This window comes from Protobothrops mucrosquamatus, unplaced genomic scaffold, assembly GCF_001527695.2.
Source record: "Protobothrops mucrosquamatus isolate PMUCROS unplaced genomic scaffold, P.Mucros_1.0 scaffold1232, whole genome shotgun sequence".
In the NCBI taxonomy this organism is placed as follows: Eukaryota; Metazoa; Chordata; class Lepidosauria; order Squamata; family Viperidae; genus Protobothrops; species Protobothrops mucrosquamatus.
Genome location: NW_015387439.1, coordinates 781,089 through 799,813, shown reverse-complemented (window position 1 = coordinate 799,813; position 18,725 = coordinate 781,089). Strand labels below are relative to the sequence as shown.

The window sequence follows — 18,725 nt, the reverse complement described above, 5'->3', positions numbered from 1 at the left end:
TATATTATCTGCCTACCATCCATCCATCTCATGCTCATTTATTCAGTCACCCACTCACCATCCACATCTATATATCTATCTACATCTATCAATTATATCCATCCTTCCCTCCTTTCATCATCTCTCCATCCATCCATCCATCATTATACATTGATTCCCTGTATGTGTCCCATCTCAGCTAGGGGCAATTCTGGCCAGCTTACAATCAAGGCAATAAGATAAAAAATACTATTTAGATAAGATCAGACGCCTTGGCTGTATAACGTGAAAATTGAGGGGGAGCATTTTTTTAAAAAAGACACGTGCTGCCTAAGACACGTGTCTTGCTGTCCCTTCGGCTCTTTAACCTTGTCAGCTTCCGGGAAGACCGGTAGGAAAGGAAAGGTTCCGCCTCTTCACTTCCTAGCCAATGGGAGCTGTGGCCGCTTTTTTCAATAAGCAACTTCGCGGGTCTTCACGCCCCCTTGAGCTATGATTGGTCGGAGAAATCTGGGAGGCGTAGAGCGGCCCGCGGATTGTGTTTCATGACAAGTCCCGCTTTCTTTAATGGATGAAGCGCTCGAAGGGGCGGGCAGTCCGGCTTCGGAATTGATTGATGAGAAGCGACCGATTGGGGCGGGCGTCTGACTGCCTTTCCCGCTCTGATTGGCCGAATCGTTTTTCCCCATCCGCGGCGCGCGCCCGACGCTCCCGCCCGCTCGCTCCTGATTGGTCAGGGCCGGCGCAGGCGCGAGAGGCGCCCCCGAGCAAAGATGGCCGCGGTGGTGGCGGCCGCTCGTGTCCTGTCTGAGGCGGCGCTGACGGGCGGGCGGCGGGCGCTGCGGGGCGGCGGCGGCTCCTGCTGCCGGCGGTGGAAGCGGGGCGGCGCCTGGGCGCTGCCCGGCCGGACGTGGAGCTCAGGGGCTCCGCCGGGGGTCCCTCCGTCGGCAAGCGCGGCCGGACCGAGGCTGACCGGAGCCGTCCTGAAGGAGGTGGCCCAGCGGCAGCAGCAGCAGCAGCAGCAGAAGGTGAGGGCCGGCGAGGCCAGACCATCGGGGTTCGGAGTATTAGCAGTAGGTTAGGGCAATCCAGAAGGGGCAGCCTGGGGCCCAGACGCCCAGCAACCTTAGGGGGAGCACAGAGACCGGGGGGGGGGGCTTCAATGAGCATCAGAGTTGACGTCCTAAAAAAATACAGGTAGTCCTCGACTTACACCCGTTCGTTTAGTGACCGTTGAAGCTGCAAGGGCAGTAAAAAAAAAGTGACATCACCACCTTTCACACTTAACGGCCCTTGCAGCATCCCTGCGGCCATGTGATCAAAACTCGCACCTTTCGCACCCGGTTCATGTTTATGACCGTCGCAGCGTCCTGGGCTCTGGTGCTCCCTTTTGCGACTTCTGACAAGCAAAGACAATGGGGAAAGCCAGGTTCATTTTACAGCTGCGCTGAAAAAGAATGACATGACCGTTTTTCACACTTACGACCATTGCAGTGTGGACATAAGTGTGAAAAATAGTGATCGCAGGATCAAAATTCAGACGTTTGGCAACTGATTCATATTTATGATGGTTGCAGGGATCGTGGGATCACCTTTTGCGACCGCAAAGGTACTAAAACTAACTTAACTACTGCAGGGATTCACTTAACAGGTGTGGCAAGAAAGATTATAAAATGGGTCAAAACTCACTTAACTGTCTGGCCACTGGAAAAGTTGGGCTTAATTGTGGTCGTAAGTGGAGGACTGCCAGTGTATGGTTTCTGCAGTTGTGCCCTACCTCCTTTCAGCTTTCTCTCTCTCTCTCTCTCCAGTCAACGGGAGAAGAAGATGGGAAAGGCTCCAATAATCAACAAGAGAAGACGAAAAAGCAGAACCCTGCCTATACCAAGAGATTGTTGCAGATAATAGGCCTTCTCGGAGCTGGCAATGGCGTAGCAATTATCTACATCTTTGGTAAGTCAGCTTTCAATCTGTTTAATAATGATGATGATGATGATGATGATGATGATGATGATGATGATGATGATGATGATGATGGAAGGGACCTTGGCAGTCATCTAGTCCAACCCCTTGCTCAGGTATGCCCACCGGTCAGTGCATCATATTGAAGCTCCCTTCTCTGGCTTATGATCATTGCAACAATCTGAATTGTTACAGTTGTACCCGGGCCAGGCCTCTGGATAATATCAGTTACAGAGTTTGTGTTGATGGAGGTTTCTGTTCTGTGGCTATAGCTTGTAATCAAAATATACATGACAGTGCTCTGAACGTGAAGAGTTGAATAGTTTATTGCCAAGATGATTGCTTCAGGTCTTTAAGATACTGGCGGTGTCTTCTTTGTTGGCATCAGCGAGTCTTTGATCAGCCCAGAAGATTGATTGATGGGGAAAAATTGTGTGTAGTTTTATTTCTCTATCCTAAATCTAGTTCAGTTACTGTTAGGAGACATGATGAGGTGGGATCCTCAAGATTCATACGCATGTCTCCCCAGGCTATTAAATGGCTCCATATTTCTCGTTGATGAGGTGACAAGATAAAAAGCATGTTGCTAATAGCTGAAAATTCAACTGATAGTAAATTTCAGCCTGAGCCTGATCGTAATCTCTGCCATTGTTAAACTACAGATAGTCCTCAACTTATGAACATAATGATCCCAGAAATTTCTGTTGCTAAGTGAGACATTTGTTAAGTGAGCTTTGCCCCATTTTACAATCTTTGTTTCTATAATTAAGTGAATCACTGCAGTTGTTAAGTTAGTAACATGGTTATTAAGTGAATCTGGTTTCCCCATTGACCATGCTAGTCCAAAGACCGCCAAAGGGACTGCGACTCATAGTCATAAATATGAGTCTGTTGCCAAGCGTCTGAATTTGGATCACATGTCAATAGGGATGCTGCAATGGTCATAAGTGTGAGGAACAGTCATAAGTCACCTTTTCAGGGCTGTTGTAACTTCGAACTGTCACTGAATGAATTGTTGTAAGTTGAGGACTGCATGTACTCCTCCCAGCATCCCTTGGTCTTAGCCAAGCTGCCTGAGATGCTAGTAGCTGAGCATCATTTGGTGAGCTGTCAATTCCCTGCCCCGGTTTGAGGAATAGTACTTTTTCATTGGCTCCTTCTAATACAGGTAGTCTTCGACTTAACAGCCACTCATGTAGTGACTGTACGAAGTTACAGCACTGAAAAAAAAGTGACTTACGTCCGTTTTGCACAGCGTCCCTGTGGTTACGCAATCAAAATTAGGGCGCTTGGCAACTGGCTCATATTTATGACGGTTGCAGTGTCCCAGGGTCATGTGATCACCATTTCTAACCTTCCCAGCTGGCTTCACGATTCACTTAGCTGCAGTGTGATTCACTTAAGAACTGTGTCAAAAACGTTGTCAAATGGGGCAAAACTCACTTAACTGTCCTGCTTAGCAACGGAAATCTTGGGCTCAGTTGTAGTCATAAGCCCAGGACTATCTGTAGAGCAAAAGGGAAAGAATTGGCTGATTCAGGACTAACCTGAATCAGTTAATCAGATTAATTGTTTAACTTTCAAGATCAGGGAGATGGTCCTACCAACTGTGACCCAGCTTTCAGTATGACCCCAATTTTACCAAATGACCTTTTCAACTTCTTTCTCCCTCACTCACCCACTCTCTTTTTTTTTTTGCCGCAGGCCGTAATTCAGTGGATGAAAACGGTGCGAAGGTAGGTTGCTTTGTTATCTAAACAGAGGTCCCCAACCTTTTGGGCACCATGGGCCAGTTCCATGGAGAGAGGTTTTTCCACGGATCGGAGGGTGTGTGGTTTTGTGTGCTGCCTGCATCCCGCGGATGGGGCTTTGCTTGTTTGTGCAAACCGGTTGCTGGCATGCCGCAGCCCCTGATCTAAAAGAAGTTCTCTTGTTAACAAGATGCCTGCCACTAGGGGTTGTTCCGCATTCAAAAGAAAGATGTTGGGCAGTCAATGGGGGAAGCCGGGTTCGCGTAACCACTGCATGATTCGCTGAAGAAACACTGCAATTTGCTTAACAATGGCAAAAAAAAAAGATCTTAAAATCGGGGTGACTCACTTAACAACGTCTTGCTTAGCACTGGAAATTCTGGTCCCAGTGTTGTGTTTATAAGTTGAGGACTACCTGTGATTTGCTTTTCTTTGTTTAATACTTTGTCGTAAAAGGAAAATGGCTACCGGTATTCTTTTTTCTTATTTATTTTTGTTTTGTTTATTTCTATTCCCCCTTTATTATTTTTACAAATAATATCCAATACACCTTGCTCCTCCTGTTTTCCTCACAACAGCCACCCTGTGAGGTAGGTTGGGCTGAGAGACTGACTGGGCTGAGAGACTGACAGGCCCAAAGTCATCCACCTGGCTTTCATACCTAAGGCAGGACTCGAACTCACGGTCTCCCACTTTGTAGCCTGGTGCCTTAATCAAACTGCTCTTCTTAGACTTTTCTGAACAGTGTGTTATGATTTGTTCCTCGTTTTTGTAGTTTTTACTCCTCCCCGCTAGCAAATACTCCATGCCTCTTTTTGCAAAATGTCTCTAGGGATGCTCTGTTTCTCCTCATCCAGATTCTGAACAAAATATGTGCAACTTGCAGAATCACCAGTCATAACTTGGAACACTTCCCTTTCACCAAGTACAAAATGTAATCCGGCCCAGCTTCCCAAATCCCTTTTGTGCCACCGAGACAATATTTGGGTGGCGATTTCCTGTGACACAATGACTCAGCCCTCAGCCCAGGGCAGGCCATGGGGAAAAGCCTGAAGCCAAGTTCCCACAGATGTTTTGTGGTCTTGATTACAACAGGCACATGTTGCCAGGGATGTGTGAAAAGGGTCCTGGCTGATGGGTGCTTGATGTACCTGTTGTCAATGGGGGGGGGGAGGAACTAGGAGGGAGCTCCACACATTTGCTAATGAGGCTGTATTTGCTTGAGAAAGTTTCTTTCAGGCTTCCAGCATTTTGTCCAGATGTGGGGCTTGTTCCTTCATGGGTGAATTATAGGGAAGAAAAATCCTTAGCCTTTTCCTCAGTACCATAGACGGAAAGGGCTGTGCTTAAAGTTTAATAATGTGGAATGTGCTTGTACATTCCACATTATTAAATTATTTTTTTAATCTTAACAAAACCTTAGGTCAGTGGTGACTCTGTAGCACAGTCTATGGTCTGATCCTGGCATCAATACAGGAGCGGGGTGTGGGGTTTGTATGCATTACCCTTTCGGTCTTCTACTTGATCCGGTCTAGTTTATTATCGGCATTATTGAACTACACACAAAACGAAATGCCAGACTAGAATTCAGCATGTTTCCTCCTCACCCCCCTCAGCAACAATTACGTACAAAACATTGCAGCCTAAATCTGTAAGCATCATTTTTGTTGTAAAAGGTATTTATCGTTCCGCTGCGAAATGCAGGCAGCTTCTGGAGTTGCACGGGTGTTTCTGCATTTTAAATTTGTGATCAGCCTTCCCTCTTTATTTCCCCAAGTTGGGGCTTTCTGCATTTGTCTGGGGTGACAGCATCTGGATTCTGCAGCCGGCACACTTAACTGACGGGTCTTTTTTAAATTGCTGATTGCTAAAGAGATGCTGTCCGTTGCCCTTGGTGTGAATCGCAAGCCACGGGCGGATGAGGGAGGATTCTTTTGATCTGTAGCACAAGTCCCAAGTGCCCTTGAGGAAACAAGGTGTGAATTGCTAGTGGCTTTACACATCCCTGAGGCATTTTGAACAGCCCGACTTAAAATACACCCAGCTACTATCCCCAACACCTCTTTTAAGGCCCTGATTTCCTGATTGCCTTTTTTCCTATACTGGCGGCTTTGATGTTAGAAGCTGCCGTTCTTCACCTCGTTGTAAACAACAACCTGAATTATCCTTGGAGGTGAGGGCATCGGACTGCAGTATCCCAGAGGAAGAGAGGGCTTCCTAAATCACCCTGGGTGGATGACCCTCCTCCCCCAGCCCCCATCAGTCATCCAAACGTGAACACGTTCCTTTCATGCTCCTGGACCTTTGTTCCCACCGTTACGGGCTTTGGATCAGCTTATGGCTGGCACCTGCCATCTGCTTTGGATTGTTTGCACTAACAAGCACAATTCCGGCACAATTGGCGACTGGGTGAGAAGTCTCTCTGAGGAGGAAGCAAGTTGGAGCGCAGAGCCCCTGACTTAATTCTTTGCAGGCAGAGGGAAGTTCATTTCATTGACTTATCTGAATCCGGCCTTTATTATTTTGACAAATATTTTCCCCACCACAACCAGCCTGAGAGGTGAGCTGACGGCTGGGAGTGAGGGACGGGCCTGGAGTCACCTAGCCATCTTCATGGCTGAGGCAGGACTAGAACTCACCATCACCTGGTGATTGGCCCAAAGTCACCCAAAGTCATGTCTAAGGCAGGACTAGAACTCACCGTCTCCTAGTGGTTGGCCCAAAGTCGCCCAGCCAGCTTTCATGGCTAAGGCAGGATTTGATCTTGCTTTCTCCTGCTATCTAGCCTGGTGCCTTAGCACCCTCGCGTTGTGGTGGCCCATCCCAGTAACAATGCATAGTCACACATTTTTGGCTTCTCCCCCCCCCCCCCTTAAAAATCAAGTTTTTAGCAAGGAGAACTGTGTCATAACTCTTCCTTGTGAAACCTATATTTTTCAGCTTCTATGTCATCGTTTTATCTTGGATAATTAATAGATGTATGGTAAGACAGATCAATTCCCCTTGAATTATCTTATCGATATGCGATAATTACTCCACAGTGATGGCTAGAGTAAGCAAAGAACTTACATAAGTTACTCTCTTATAGAAGGGGGTGTAGTATATTCTCTTCCATTGGTAGGTTATCTCAAAGAGTATAGGTTTGATGTGTATAAATTTGTCTCAAAGAGGAGTCCCTCTTTTTTTGGGGGGGGGGGGAAACCCCAGGGACAGGATGTCTTGAATGCTTACAAATGGCCTTGCTTTGAAGTAGCTCCGTGCCTCTCCCCGCCTGCCCCTCCCTTTGCGTCCTGTTCTGGGGCCATAATGAGACTCCTTTGGTTTTGCTAGCGACCCTTGTCGCATTCATGTGAATGGCCACAATGAGGCGGGCGTGATGGCAGATGTGCCTGGCCTAAAGAGCCCGGCTGGCACACTTCACAGCTCCCTGCAAGTCTCATGGCATCACCTGGGTGCAGGGGGACCCGTCCCGTCTAGGCCTACCTCGGCCTAAGTGGCTGTAAAACAGGCCCAGGCTTTGATCTCTCTTTCTTTCCCACACTGGCCCAAAGAGGCTTCTTGATCTTTTTTTATTACAGATTTCCTTTCTCACTCTTCCCATTTGCACTGATCTTCCAGCCTCGGTCTCAGAAACAAAAGTTGGCAACTTCTGAAAAGCTGGGCCGGGGGCAGTGGAGGCAAGCCTTTGGAGTCTAGGCCGCCCTGGGAAAGAGGTCACAGTTGGGAAAATCCAGAAGGACCTCCTGCTGCTTGGAAGTTTGGGGAGAACTCCTTGATACTGTGTTGTGTAGGGACCTCGGTGGGGTATTCTTGACTCTTTCTTTTATTGGGGGTTGGCGTTTTGGGACTTCGTGTCCTTTCTGATTGTTGGAGAAGACTCGGGAGTCCCTCGGACCGCCAGGAGATCCCATCAGTCAATCCAAAGGGAAGCCAACTCTGACTGTCCTTTGGAAGGACAGATGCTGAAGCTGAAGCTCAGATACTTTGGCCACCCAATGAGAAGACTCCTTGGAGAAGCCCCAGATGTTGGGAAAGGAGAAGGGGACGGCGGAGAAGGAGATGGTTAGATGGTGTCATCAACGCAACGATCGTGAATCTGGGCAGACTCCGGAGGACGGGAGGGGGCTGGTGTGCTGTGGTCCATGGTTTGCAAAGAGGTGGACACGACTTAGCAACAGTCACAAAGCAGTCCTTTCTAGACATCTTAGAGCAGTGTTTCTCAACCTTGGCAACTTTACGATGTGTGGACTTCAACTCCCAGAATTCTCCAGCTAGCGTTGCTAGCTGGAGAATTTTGGGAGTTGAAGTCCACACATCGTAAAGTTGCCAAGGTTGAGAAACACTGTCTTAGAGACTCCTGGGTTCAAGAGTCTGTTTTGTTTACCAGGAATGGACGTCTGGAGGAGGAGTGCAGTGTTTAAGGTGTGTAGATGTCCTAGGCCAGGGGTAGACAAACTTGGCTCTTTTATGACTCGTGGACTTCCAACTCCCAAAATTCCTGAGCCAGCCATGCTGAGGGGAAAGGGAGAGGTTGCCATGCTGAGCCAGGCTGGCTGAGGAATTCTGGGAGTTGAAGTCCACGAGTCATAAAAGAGCCAAGGCTGCCTACCCGTGGCCTAGGCCTTTCTCTCCAGGTGGTGCTGTTGAGCTTCCAAATTCTGATTGAAATGTTGGTAGAGAGCAGAGAATCACACTCCCTGGAAATCAAAGCAGGGTTGCCTCGCCTTACCGACGGCCATCTCTGCTCCCGAACTCAGCCAGGCCTCTGGGCTTCCCAGTCCATCACGCCTATAAAAATCATTTTGTCCGCTTGGGTCCTGTGTGCCGGATGGAAGGGCAGTGAGGACAGGCAGTGCAGTTGCTTGCAGGGCTAAGTACTCGCAGGGAAGGGAGCCATCTTTTCCATTAACATACTACTACTACTACTACTACTACTCAGCTGCACGGAATTCCTTGTTGGCTATGCTCCAGTGTTCCTGCACTGATCCCGGATCCCAGTTCGCGTGGCTGTGGGGATGCTGCCACGGTCGTAAGCGTGAAAAACGATCTCTTTTTTTCAGTGCCGTTGGTCACTAAGCAAATGATCGTAAGTCGAGGACTGCCTGTGTGCCTCTTTTCTGAGTCTTTCTGGCTTTAGGCCAGCAGAGAAAGCGGGGATCTTGCATTCTCACCCAATCACGTGCCCTGCTTTCCCTCGAGGAGGCGGCATCTCTGTAGCAACTCGACATTTACTCCAGTTAACAAGTTTGCAGACGAGTCCAACTGGGTAAATCTGGCAGCGGCGGCTGGGTTTGGTTAAGGAGGGCAGGAGGGGAAGGGACCCCAGGCAGCTGCCATTGTGTGGCAAGACCCTGCCCCTTCTCCGTTGTCAGCCTCGGTTTCCTGCCCTGTCAAGTTGAGGCTCTGTTTGTTGCCTGGAACAAAGCAGATCAGCCCTTGGGTTTTACGGATGCATTTTACAGTCTCTTGGCCTCGGCCTCTTCCTCCCACCTCGCTTTACATAATCCCAAATTTCGCGGCGGCCAGAGTAGTAAAAGGAAACAATGGCTGATGAACTGGCGTGTGTCCCTCAGCCAGGGATTAGCTCTGTTTCCCGCGGCCTTCGGGCCGGGAGCAGTTGGGAAGGTAGACCCCGAGATTATTGCAATCGTCGCCCTCTCTTTTTGTGAAGTTACCCGCGACGACGGGATTGTTCCTAGCCCTGCCGAGGTTTGAGCGGAGGATTTTCAGAGCCGATCGGGGAGATTTTGAAAGGACTTCACCGTTTAAGCCAACAGCTGCTTTCCTTCTGCACCTGTAGCTGAAAAGAATAAACTTCTTGCTGTCCGGGCGGGAGGGCTGTGTATTCACGCACTCGTGCACGATCAGACGGAGTGCGTGGGGGGCACCATTGTTGTTTTTAAGGTCTGTTAAGGCCCATTGTCACTTTGTATGGGTGGTTCTTTGGGGCTCAAACAGCTGCTGCTTTCAGAACGGGCAGAGTAGAAAGGCTGCATCGGCTGGCCGGTCCGTTCTTCCTGGGCCTGGGGAGAGAGAGAGAGAGAGCTGGCTCAGAATATCAGAGCTGGATTGCCACAGCCGCCCAGTTCGGAGGCGTGGGGGCCATTTGGCCGGTGCACCAAAACGCATTGCTTATGCAAACACGCAAGTATTTTTTTTGTAAGGTGCCAAAGGAGTTGCTGACGTCTCAAAGAAAGATAGCTGGGTCCTCTTGCTCCTGTCTGGAAATGTCCTTGTTCTCCTTCCTTCCCCAGTGCAGCTTGCCTGGGCATTTGGTGCAGGACTCTGCTCGTGCTCGTTGTCCCTTGGGCAGATTGCGACGTCCCAGGCCTCCTCCCCTCGCTCAGGGGTCGGTCTCTAATGCTCAGGAGCTCCCTGTCCCTGGCAAAGGCCAGGACTCACCGGGACACGCTATTTCCTTTTACCCAGAGCATTTAGCACAGGCGGTCCTCAGCTTAGGATCACAATCGTGTGGATGTCAACCTCTGGAATTCCCCAACCAGCCACCCCAGCCTTAAAGTTTTATTTCCTCTCTTTATGGTGTATCTGTGTTTTATGCATTCGTACATTCGTCTTTCATGCGTCCCATCGCTTTGCAAAGCGTCCCGGAGAACCAGCCGAAAAGATCCTCTCTCGTCTTGCGAATTCCTGTGTACGTTACACCGAGGCATTGTTTTTCCACTCAGTGTGTCTGAGTCTCCATCATATCCTGGATTTTGTGTGTGTGTTTTTTTAATTAAAAGTTCCTGCTTCGGGAATGGCACTCTGGCCATGGGAAGAAAACTATCCCCAAATTAACCACCTTCCTCACATCTCATCTTCCTTCCTGCCATCTGTTTTGACCTGGCCGGTCTTCCGCTGACCCGTTTGCCCGACCAGTCTGAACTCGGAGTGGCAGCCCTGCCGCTGCCTCTGGGACTGGTCTTGTAAACATGACAGGAAGAAAATGAATCACAGCAGCCACCGGCCTCCCTCCCTCCCTCGCTGAACCCTGAGCACCACAACTCCAAGCCAGCCTTCACCAACTGAGTTCCCTCGGAGTGTGGCGAGGGCTGCGAGTAATTCTGGCAATGTGCACATCTGGAGGTGCCACATGAGTTGGAGAAGGCAGCTGTAGAGCCAGTTTGGTCTAGTGCAGGGATAGGCAACCTTGGCTCTTTTATGACTCGTGGACTTCAACTCCCAGAATTCCTGAGCCAGCTGTGCTGGCTCAGGAATTCTGGGAGTTGAAGTCCACGAGTCATAAAAGAGCCAAGGTTGCCTACCCCTGCTCTGGGCCAATCACCAGGAGACCGTGAGTTCTAGTTCCACCCTAGTCACAAAAGCCAGCTGGGTGGCTTTGGGCCAGTTGCTCGCTCTCAGCCCAGCCCACCTTACGTGGTGGTTGTGGTGGAGATCAAGGAGGAAGGAGTGTTAAATATGTTCACCTCCTTATTTGCAACAATACAGGTGGGATGCAAATAAGCAGGTAGACATCTGTGTGTCTGTTTTGTTCTCCCCTCCCAGCTCCCATTTTGGGATATGCAATGTACCCTCGGAATCAAAATAAACCCAATTTTCTCTCAAAGGTTCTTTGAAAAGAATCTTTGAGACAACTATGAGCTGGATGGCTGAGAATCTCTACAAACATATTGTTTTCTCTCTTCTTTTTGCAGATTCCTGATGAATTTGATGATGGTAAGTAGACAAGACCGGGGTTTTGAAATTTTCCTGCATGGGCTCCGGTCAACAGGTTGGGTTGAGGATCAAAAACGGGAGCGAAGTCATTGCAGAAGTAAATCTGGAGTTGCCACCGTTATCCAAGGAACTGGAGCGTTTACTGCATATTACTCGCAATTGCCAAATTTATTTCCAAGTATCCTAGCTGCCTTTTCCTGAGAGCAAAATGAAAAATTGCTTTCAGCTAATCGATGTGCTTCGGTATCTAAGCCCCTAGCTGGGGTTCAGACTCTGCTGAATTGCACTAGGAACTGCTCTGTAAAGGGACTGAGCTCTTTGAACCACAAGCTGGGTCGCTGCAGCTGTGACCTGGGGCCCCCGGCTTTTCAAAAAGTGAGTTTTTCTTTAGTGCCCTGTGCAGAAATAACCAGAATCGCTTTCCCCTTGCAATCGGCTGCACAGGCGAGGGGGTTTCTCTCTTGGGGGGGGGGCTGCCTCCAAAGCAGCGGGTCTCTTGTCAGTGGGCAGGACGAGAAGATCCCTGCTCCATTTCTCAGACCATCCAGGGTCTCCCCCCCCCATTCTCCCTCCCCCTCCCTGCCTGTCCTTGCACCTAGCTGGAGGCGAATGTCCCTGTTCAGATAATGGGGAAGGAGGAAGGCTTCGGACAGGGACAGGGTGCTGCATCCCCAGAGTGGCAGAAGCATGTCACTAGCATTCCAGATGTCCTTCTGCTGAGGGAGGCAGCTGGGGAAGCCATCTTCCTGGGGGTGTATTTGGGCTGCTTCTGAGGCTTCTTTTACCCATGTTGTACAGTCTCTGTTTTTGCAGCAGATTCTGCCCTGGCTTGGCCTGAACGGGGTTGTTCTGAGCCCCAGGCACCAGTCTTTGCTTTGCTTGAAAACAAGGCTCTCCCAACTTGCCAGCTTGAAGGCTTGTGGACTTCAATTCCCAGAATTCCAGCCCTAGGAGTTGAAGTCCACAAATCTTAAAGTTGCCAAGTTGGGGGAGCTCTGCTTTATAAGGTAGGTTAATCTGGCGACCCCTTAGATGAGGAGTCCAGCCGTCTAAAAAACCCCAAGGTTGAGCATTGCCAAGCTCACTTAACGCTACTCACAAACGGCACAACTCTCGTCGATTGCCTTCAGAGTTGGTTGGAGTCAGCAGTATCCAAGTTGAATTATAGAATCGCAGAGCTGCAAGGGACCTCGGGGGGTCTTCTAGTCCAGCCCCCTGCTCAAAGCAGGAGCCTTATTCCATCCCAATCAAACGGTTGCCCAGTCTCTTCTTGAAAACCTCCGATGACGGAGCACCCACAGCTTCTGAAGGCGAGCCGTCCCACTGGTTAATTGTCCTCTCAGTCCGGACGTTTCTCCTTGGTGCTAGATCAGATCTCTCTTTCTTAAGCTTCCATCCATTCTTTCTTGTTGTAATTACATTGGCCGTTTCAGGGGAATGGCTCTTTTCCGAACGACAGCACACACACACCCCTTTATAACCAGGATGCTGCACGGAGAATTCCAACTTCTCTGTCCCCCAAAACGTGGTGCCTGCTGCAAAATTTGAGGGAGAGTCTTTGCATTCTGAGCTTTGGGATGGAACGGACGGGAGGAGGGGGGCAGCCGTGGCTGTGCACAGCAGAGGGCCAGATGGAACCTGGTCACGGCGGCTTCCCCAAGCAGATTGTGCTGGAAGGCTTCGGACAGAGTGGGGAGGGGAGTCCTGGGGTGAGGGGGGGGAGCTGCTTTGGGGGGGTGCAAAAGAGTGCCTTCCTGGCTCCTTTCATGCAGGCGTATGTGCTGACAGATTAAAAGACAGCAGCGTAAATTCCCTCCTTCTGCCCCCCCTCCCTTCCAGATTTTCAGCTAATTCACCCCTCCTTGGTGGAAAAAACTACACACACACACACACACACACACACACACGGCAGGGAACCCCAGTTTGCTTAACCTGGTGCTGCTCTTGGCAGCCTCTTGTCTGTTTTCCTTCCTAGACTGTTGAATTTACGGCAGCTTGCAGGGAAGACTAAAGGAATCCCTTACCCAAGCTGAGAGGTTATTTAGCATTTCCTGCAAAAGTCAAATTTAGTCCGAATGGAGCTGGAAGGGACCTTGGAGGTCTTCTAGTCCAACCCCCTGCTCAAGCAGGAGACCCTATGCCATTTCAGACAGGTGGCTGTTTGAGACTAAAACATGTGAAGGGCAGTTGCAGGATTTGGGTTTGGCTAGTCTAAAGAAAAGAAGGACTAGGGGGAACATGATAGCAGTATTCCAGTATTTGAGGGGCTGCCACAAAGAGGAGGGGATCAATTTATTTTCCAAAGCACCAGAGGGCAGGACAAGAAACAATGGATGGAAACCAATCAAGGAGAGAAGCAACCTGGAACTAAGGAGAAACTTCCTGACAGGGAGGACAATTAACCAGTGGAACAGCTTCCCTCCAGAAGCTGTGAGTGCTCCATCACTGGAGACTTTTAAGAAGAGACTGGACAGCCACTTGTCTGAAATGGTGCAGGGTCTCCTGCTTAAGCAGGGGGTTGGACTAGAAGACCTCCAAGGTCCCTTACGGCTCTGTTCAGAGTGATTCACGTCAATGTCATTTCTGCCTGCTGCAGCCTAGTATTTGGGGAGGGGGGGCGACGGGGCGCCTCTTCCCGGGATTCCACCATGGCCCCCTCCAGTTGACAGGAATCCCTGCCCCGCCTGCCCATCCTCCTCGGCCCAGCTGCTCTGCTCCCATTACCATAACAATGCGCCCCAAATTACACCCCATTCAACAGGCCTGCCTTTGATTGATTAACTTAGAGCTTCTGTTTGAATAACCCTGGCGGCTAAAATGGGGAAGCCGTAATCTCAGAGGGATGGTTAACTGGGCTGGTGGGGAGGCTGCAGGGTTGCTCACACGCTCTCTCCTCCCCAGCCTGACCTCTGCTTAAGCAAGCTGGTCCTCGAAGGATCCCTTGTATGTTTGGGGGGGGGAGTGCCGCAGCCCCACATATGTTCCAGCAACATCAGATGGTTGTGGGGGGGAAACCAGGTTGAAGCTGCAGCCTTGGCTAAGAATTGCTCATCAAGATGCCGCATGCAGCTCAGGAACTACAATTGCATCCAAATGTACTTTTTTTTTAAAAAAAATTGCTCTTGAAGTTTTACAGCTAGTCCTTGATTTATGACCACCGTTGGGAGCATTATTTCCTTTGCTAAGCAAGGCCGGTGTTAAGTGAGCCACTCCTGATTTTATGACCCTTTTTCCCACAGTTGTTAAGCGAATCACTGCAGTTTAGTGAACCAGGCAGTCTGGCTTCCCGCAGTGGCTTGGCTTGTCAGAAGCCACTGGGATGGTCACAAATGGTGATCACACAACCCCAGGCGGGACGCTAAATGCATATCGGTTGCTAAGAGCCCCTGAATTTTGATCACACGGTCGTGGGGATGTGGTCTTCAATTTGAGAACTGGTCCTAAGTCGCTTTTTTTTTCAGCACGGTTGCAACTTCGAACGGCCACTAAAACGAACGGTTGTGTAAATCAAGGACCATTTGTGTTCTTATTCCAGTTGAGACCACCAGGCGTGAAGTTGGATGGTTTGAAGTAACTTTAAATGCATCCATTTCCACCTTCCCTGCCCAGAGAAATCCCTACTTAAAAATTGGAAATCGTCCTGCTGGTTTTTGAGACGGTTGAAATGGATTTTGTGCAGCCTCGACTGCAGTTCAGGGGATTTTTGAATTGGGATCGGAACCGGTTTCGGTTCTCCATGCCAGCACCCAGGAACAAAAGGAATATTGGATGGGGTGCCTGTCAAGTCATGTTTAGACTTTTAATCTCCAGAATGACAGGGGTCTGGGACCCGGGTTCCATCAGCAAAGGGCAAGAGGCTTTGCGTGGTTCTGCGACATGCTTTCTTTCATTTGCCTTACAGATGTGGTGATTATTCAACAGCTGCGAAGGTCCTACAAGTATTTCAAAGATTATAGCCAGGTGAGTGTCCTGTTTCATCTCTTTTAGGGAGGTTTTGCAATGGGGGGTCTCCAAACTCGGCCACTTTTAAGACTTGTGGACCAACTCCCAGAATTCCCCAGCCAGCATGCGCTGGCTGGGGAATTCTGGGAGTTGAAATCCACAAGTCTTAAAGGGGCCAAGATTGGACAGCACCGTTTTTAGAATCTTTTCACAATTCTCCCAAATGAAAAAAACGCACCGAAATGAAATTATATCCTATCTGGCTTTAAAAGTTTCTGGTCTCCTATCCAATCCAGGTGGATTCCCCCTCCCCCGGTCCTAACTCCCCCCCAAAAAAAACCAGTTTGGCATCTTCTGATGGCGTCCTGCCTCGGTTTCTTTTTCCAGATGATCATGGAGCCCACCAGCCCTAAATTGCTGCCAGATCCCTTGAAGGAACCGTATTACCAGCCGCCTTATACCCTGGTTATTGAACTCACCGATGTCCTGCTGCACCCTGAATGGTCGGTCTGTATCCTTTTCAGGAATTGGGGATGGGGGCAGCGCGTTCCCCTCAGAGCCAGGGGGCACGGCGGGCACTTGGTTGCCACCCTGCTCCATCTACCCAACGTTTTTGAGTTGTGGGGTCCTTGGTGCTCTCTGAGCTGGGTGGTTTCCTTGCAGATGTTTGATTACCAAACTAGCTAACAACTTCAGTGCTAGAAGGGAGTGGGCTGATTTTACCTGGTTTGATAATGAAACGCCTGCAAGAAAAGCACCAGAATACCTGCCAGGTCCGATGGAGATTATTAGTTGATAATTGTCCTTTCTGCCTAGCTGGCGTTCGCTTTCTCTCTCTTTTTTTTAATTTATTTTTTTTAATTTATTTTTTATTTTTCCAAACTCTCCCCCATACATATACCGTGATATTTATCAGATATTAACATACATTCTTTTTACATTCTTATATATAAGATACTTTTCATGAAATAAATACATACACATGACTTTTGGTGTTGCTCGCCCATTTCCCCTTTCACTGCATCCCCACTCCTTCTTCTCTACCTTCTTCCTCCCTTCCTTCTCTTTCTTCCCTACTTCCCTCTTCTTCCTCTCCTCTCCTCTTCTCTTTCACCACTCTCTCCTCCAACCTTCCTACTTCCTTCTCCCCTCCTTTACTCTTTTCTCTCTCCTCCCCTTTCTTCCCTCTCATCCCTCTTCAGATACAATTCAGGGGTCATGTGTCTCAAGGTCTCTCCCTCTTTCTCTGGTCCTCAGTTAGTGACCGGCTGGCGCTTCAAAAAGAGGCCGGGCATCGACAACCTCTTCCAACAGTTGGCTCCGCTCTACGAAATCGTCATCTTCACCTCCGAGACAGGCATGGTGAGTGCTCCAGGGAGTGGCCCTGCCCGCTGGCAAAGGGGTTGGGGAGGTAGCCCCTGTGCCCCCCCCTCCATTTTAAAGAGGCTTCTTTAAGTACGCAGAATGAACTTGTCCCCGCTGTTGAAATTAAAATCCCTTATTTATTTTTAAATGAAGAACAGATCCTTCAGCTCAGGAGCCTCCACGACTGGGCAGCTTTAAGACTTGGGACTTCCAGAACTTGGGGGGAATTCTGGGAGTTGAAGTCTCCAAGTCTTAAAGGTTGCCCCGTTTGGGAGGCTCTTGTGCTTTAGCTAAAACTCCCTCGTAGTTCCAGCCGCTGCTGGGCCATCAAACCCTGTTCTTGAGTTGAGGTTTGTGCCCAGCTGGGGGAATTGGACACAAATGTCCCAGCAAAGGAATGGAAGGGCGACCCAGTCTGGACTTTGTGTCCAATGCTCATGCTGGCCACACAGATGCAGAGTGACCGCAGGGGATAACCTCAGACCATGTCAGGCCATCGAGAGAGGGAGGGGCAGCTTAGCACAGCTGGTTAGCCCGTGCCCCTGGCCCTCTCCTCCCTTCCACGCTCCTCCTCTCTCACGCTTGAGTGGTGGCAGTGGGGTCTCTCCCAGGGAGCGTGCCACGGCTCATCTGAATATGAATGGCCCCCTCCCCGGCCCTTGCATCCCATTGAATCCGAACCATTGCTGCACTAATTGAGGGGGCCTGTCTTTGGGGAGAAAGCAGCACCCCAGTCTTCACCCCGAAGGCCAGGAACTGCTCTGGGAAAAAGGCTGCAGGGGTCCACCTCTGCCTTCTGGGAGCTGAGTTAACCCGTGGGATCCAGCTAGGCCAGGGGTAGGCAACCTGGGCTCTTTTATGACTCCCGGACTTCAACTCCCAGAATTCCTGAGCCAGCCGTGCTGACGGGAAAGGGAGAGGTTTCCAAGCTGAGCCAGGCTGGCTCAGGAATTCTGGGAGTTGAAGTCCACCAGTCATGAAGGGGCCAAAGTTTCCCTCATGCTGGCTCAGGAATTCTGGGAGTTGAAGTCCACGAGTCATAAAAGAGCCAAGGTGGCCTAGCCCTGAGCTAGGCCAAATCCAGAGCTGAGGCTCTAAAATGGGCAGGCACAGGACTCTGCTAACACCTTGAGAAAAAGTACACGAGGATGTCAATCAGGACAAGATCTTAGGTATTCTGAATAAGTTATGTTATGTATTCTAAGAATATTTTAGATATTCTAAAGAATACCTGTAGTCCTCCACTTACGACTACACTTGAACCCTTTTCTGTTGCTAAGTGAGACATTTGTGAGGTGTGCCCCATATTACGACTTTTCTTGCCACTGCTGTTGAGTGAATCACTACAGTTGTTAAATCAGATTGGCTGCTTCTGAAGGGGTTTCCTGAGAAGCGCACAGAGAGCATCAGAGTCAGACCACTTTCAGCTTCCTTTGACTCGAGCTGATCTTGCTCGTGGCACCTGGACGTGTTTGAAAGTTCTTTTGGAATCATTTGGGGCTGGTCATTCCTTTCTGCCTTCTTTCTCCTCTCCCAGACAGCTTTTCCCCTCATTGACAGCGTCGATCCCCACGGCTTCATCTCCTACCGGCTCTTCCGAGACGCCACTCGCTACATGGACGGGCATCATGTTAAGGTAGGGCTGCCGCATGATTTGGGAGGGCCACGGGGCCCCGTGTGGGAGGGATCCAGTGATCCTCTGTAATGGCTTGAGAGTCGCACCGGAGGGAGCCATACGAAGCAGCCGGCCAGCCTAAGGCGGGACTAGAACTCCCAGCCTCCTGGTGATTGGCCCAAAGTCACCCAGTAGACTTTCATGCCTAAGGACTAGAACTAGAACTCCCAGCCTCCTGGTGATTGGCCCAAAGTCACCTAGCCGGCTTTCATGCTTAAGGACTAGAACTAGAACTTCCAGCCTCCTGGTGATTGGCCCAAAGTCACCCAGTAGACTTTCATGCCTAAGGACTAGAACTAGAACTCCCAGCCTCCTGGTGATTGGCCCAAAGTCACCCAGCTGGCTTTCATGCCTAAGGCGGGACTAGAACTCCC

General features: G+C 49.8%; 1 protein-coding gene across 1 annotated transcript in view; it reads left to right on the top strand.

Annotated features, from left to right (window-relative positions):
• Positions 1-752: 752 nt before the first annotated feature.
• TIMM50 (translocase of inner mitochondrial membrane 50) overlaps positions 753-18,725 on the top strand; it is a 24,876-nt gene continuing 6,903 nt past the window's right edge. The window contains exons 1-9 of the mRNA XM_029285051.1: positions 753-971; positions 1,002-1,007; positions 1,791-1,932; positions 3,646-3,677; positions 11,348-11,369; positions 15,271-15,329; positions 15,699-15,818; positions 16,569-16,673; positions 18,214-18,312. Of these exons, the coding sequence (XP_029140884.1) occupies positions 753-971; positions 1,002-1,007; positions 1,791-1,932; positions 3,646-3,677; positions 11,348-11,369; positions 15,271-15,329; positions 15,699-15,818; positions 16,569-16,673; positions 18,214-18,312 (804 nt within the window). The remainder of the gene's footprint in view (positions 972-1,001; positions 1,008-1,790; positions 1,933-3,645; positions 3,678-11,347; positions 11,370-15,270; positions 15,330-15,698; positions 15,819-16,568; positions 16,674-18,213; positions 18,313-18,725) is intronic.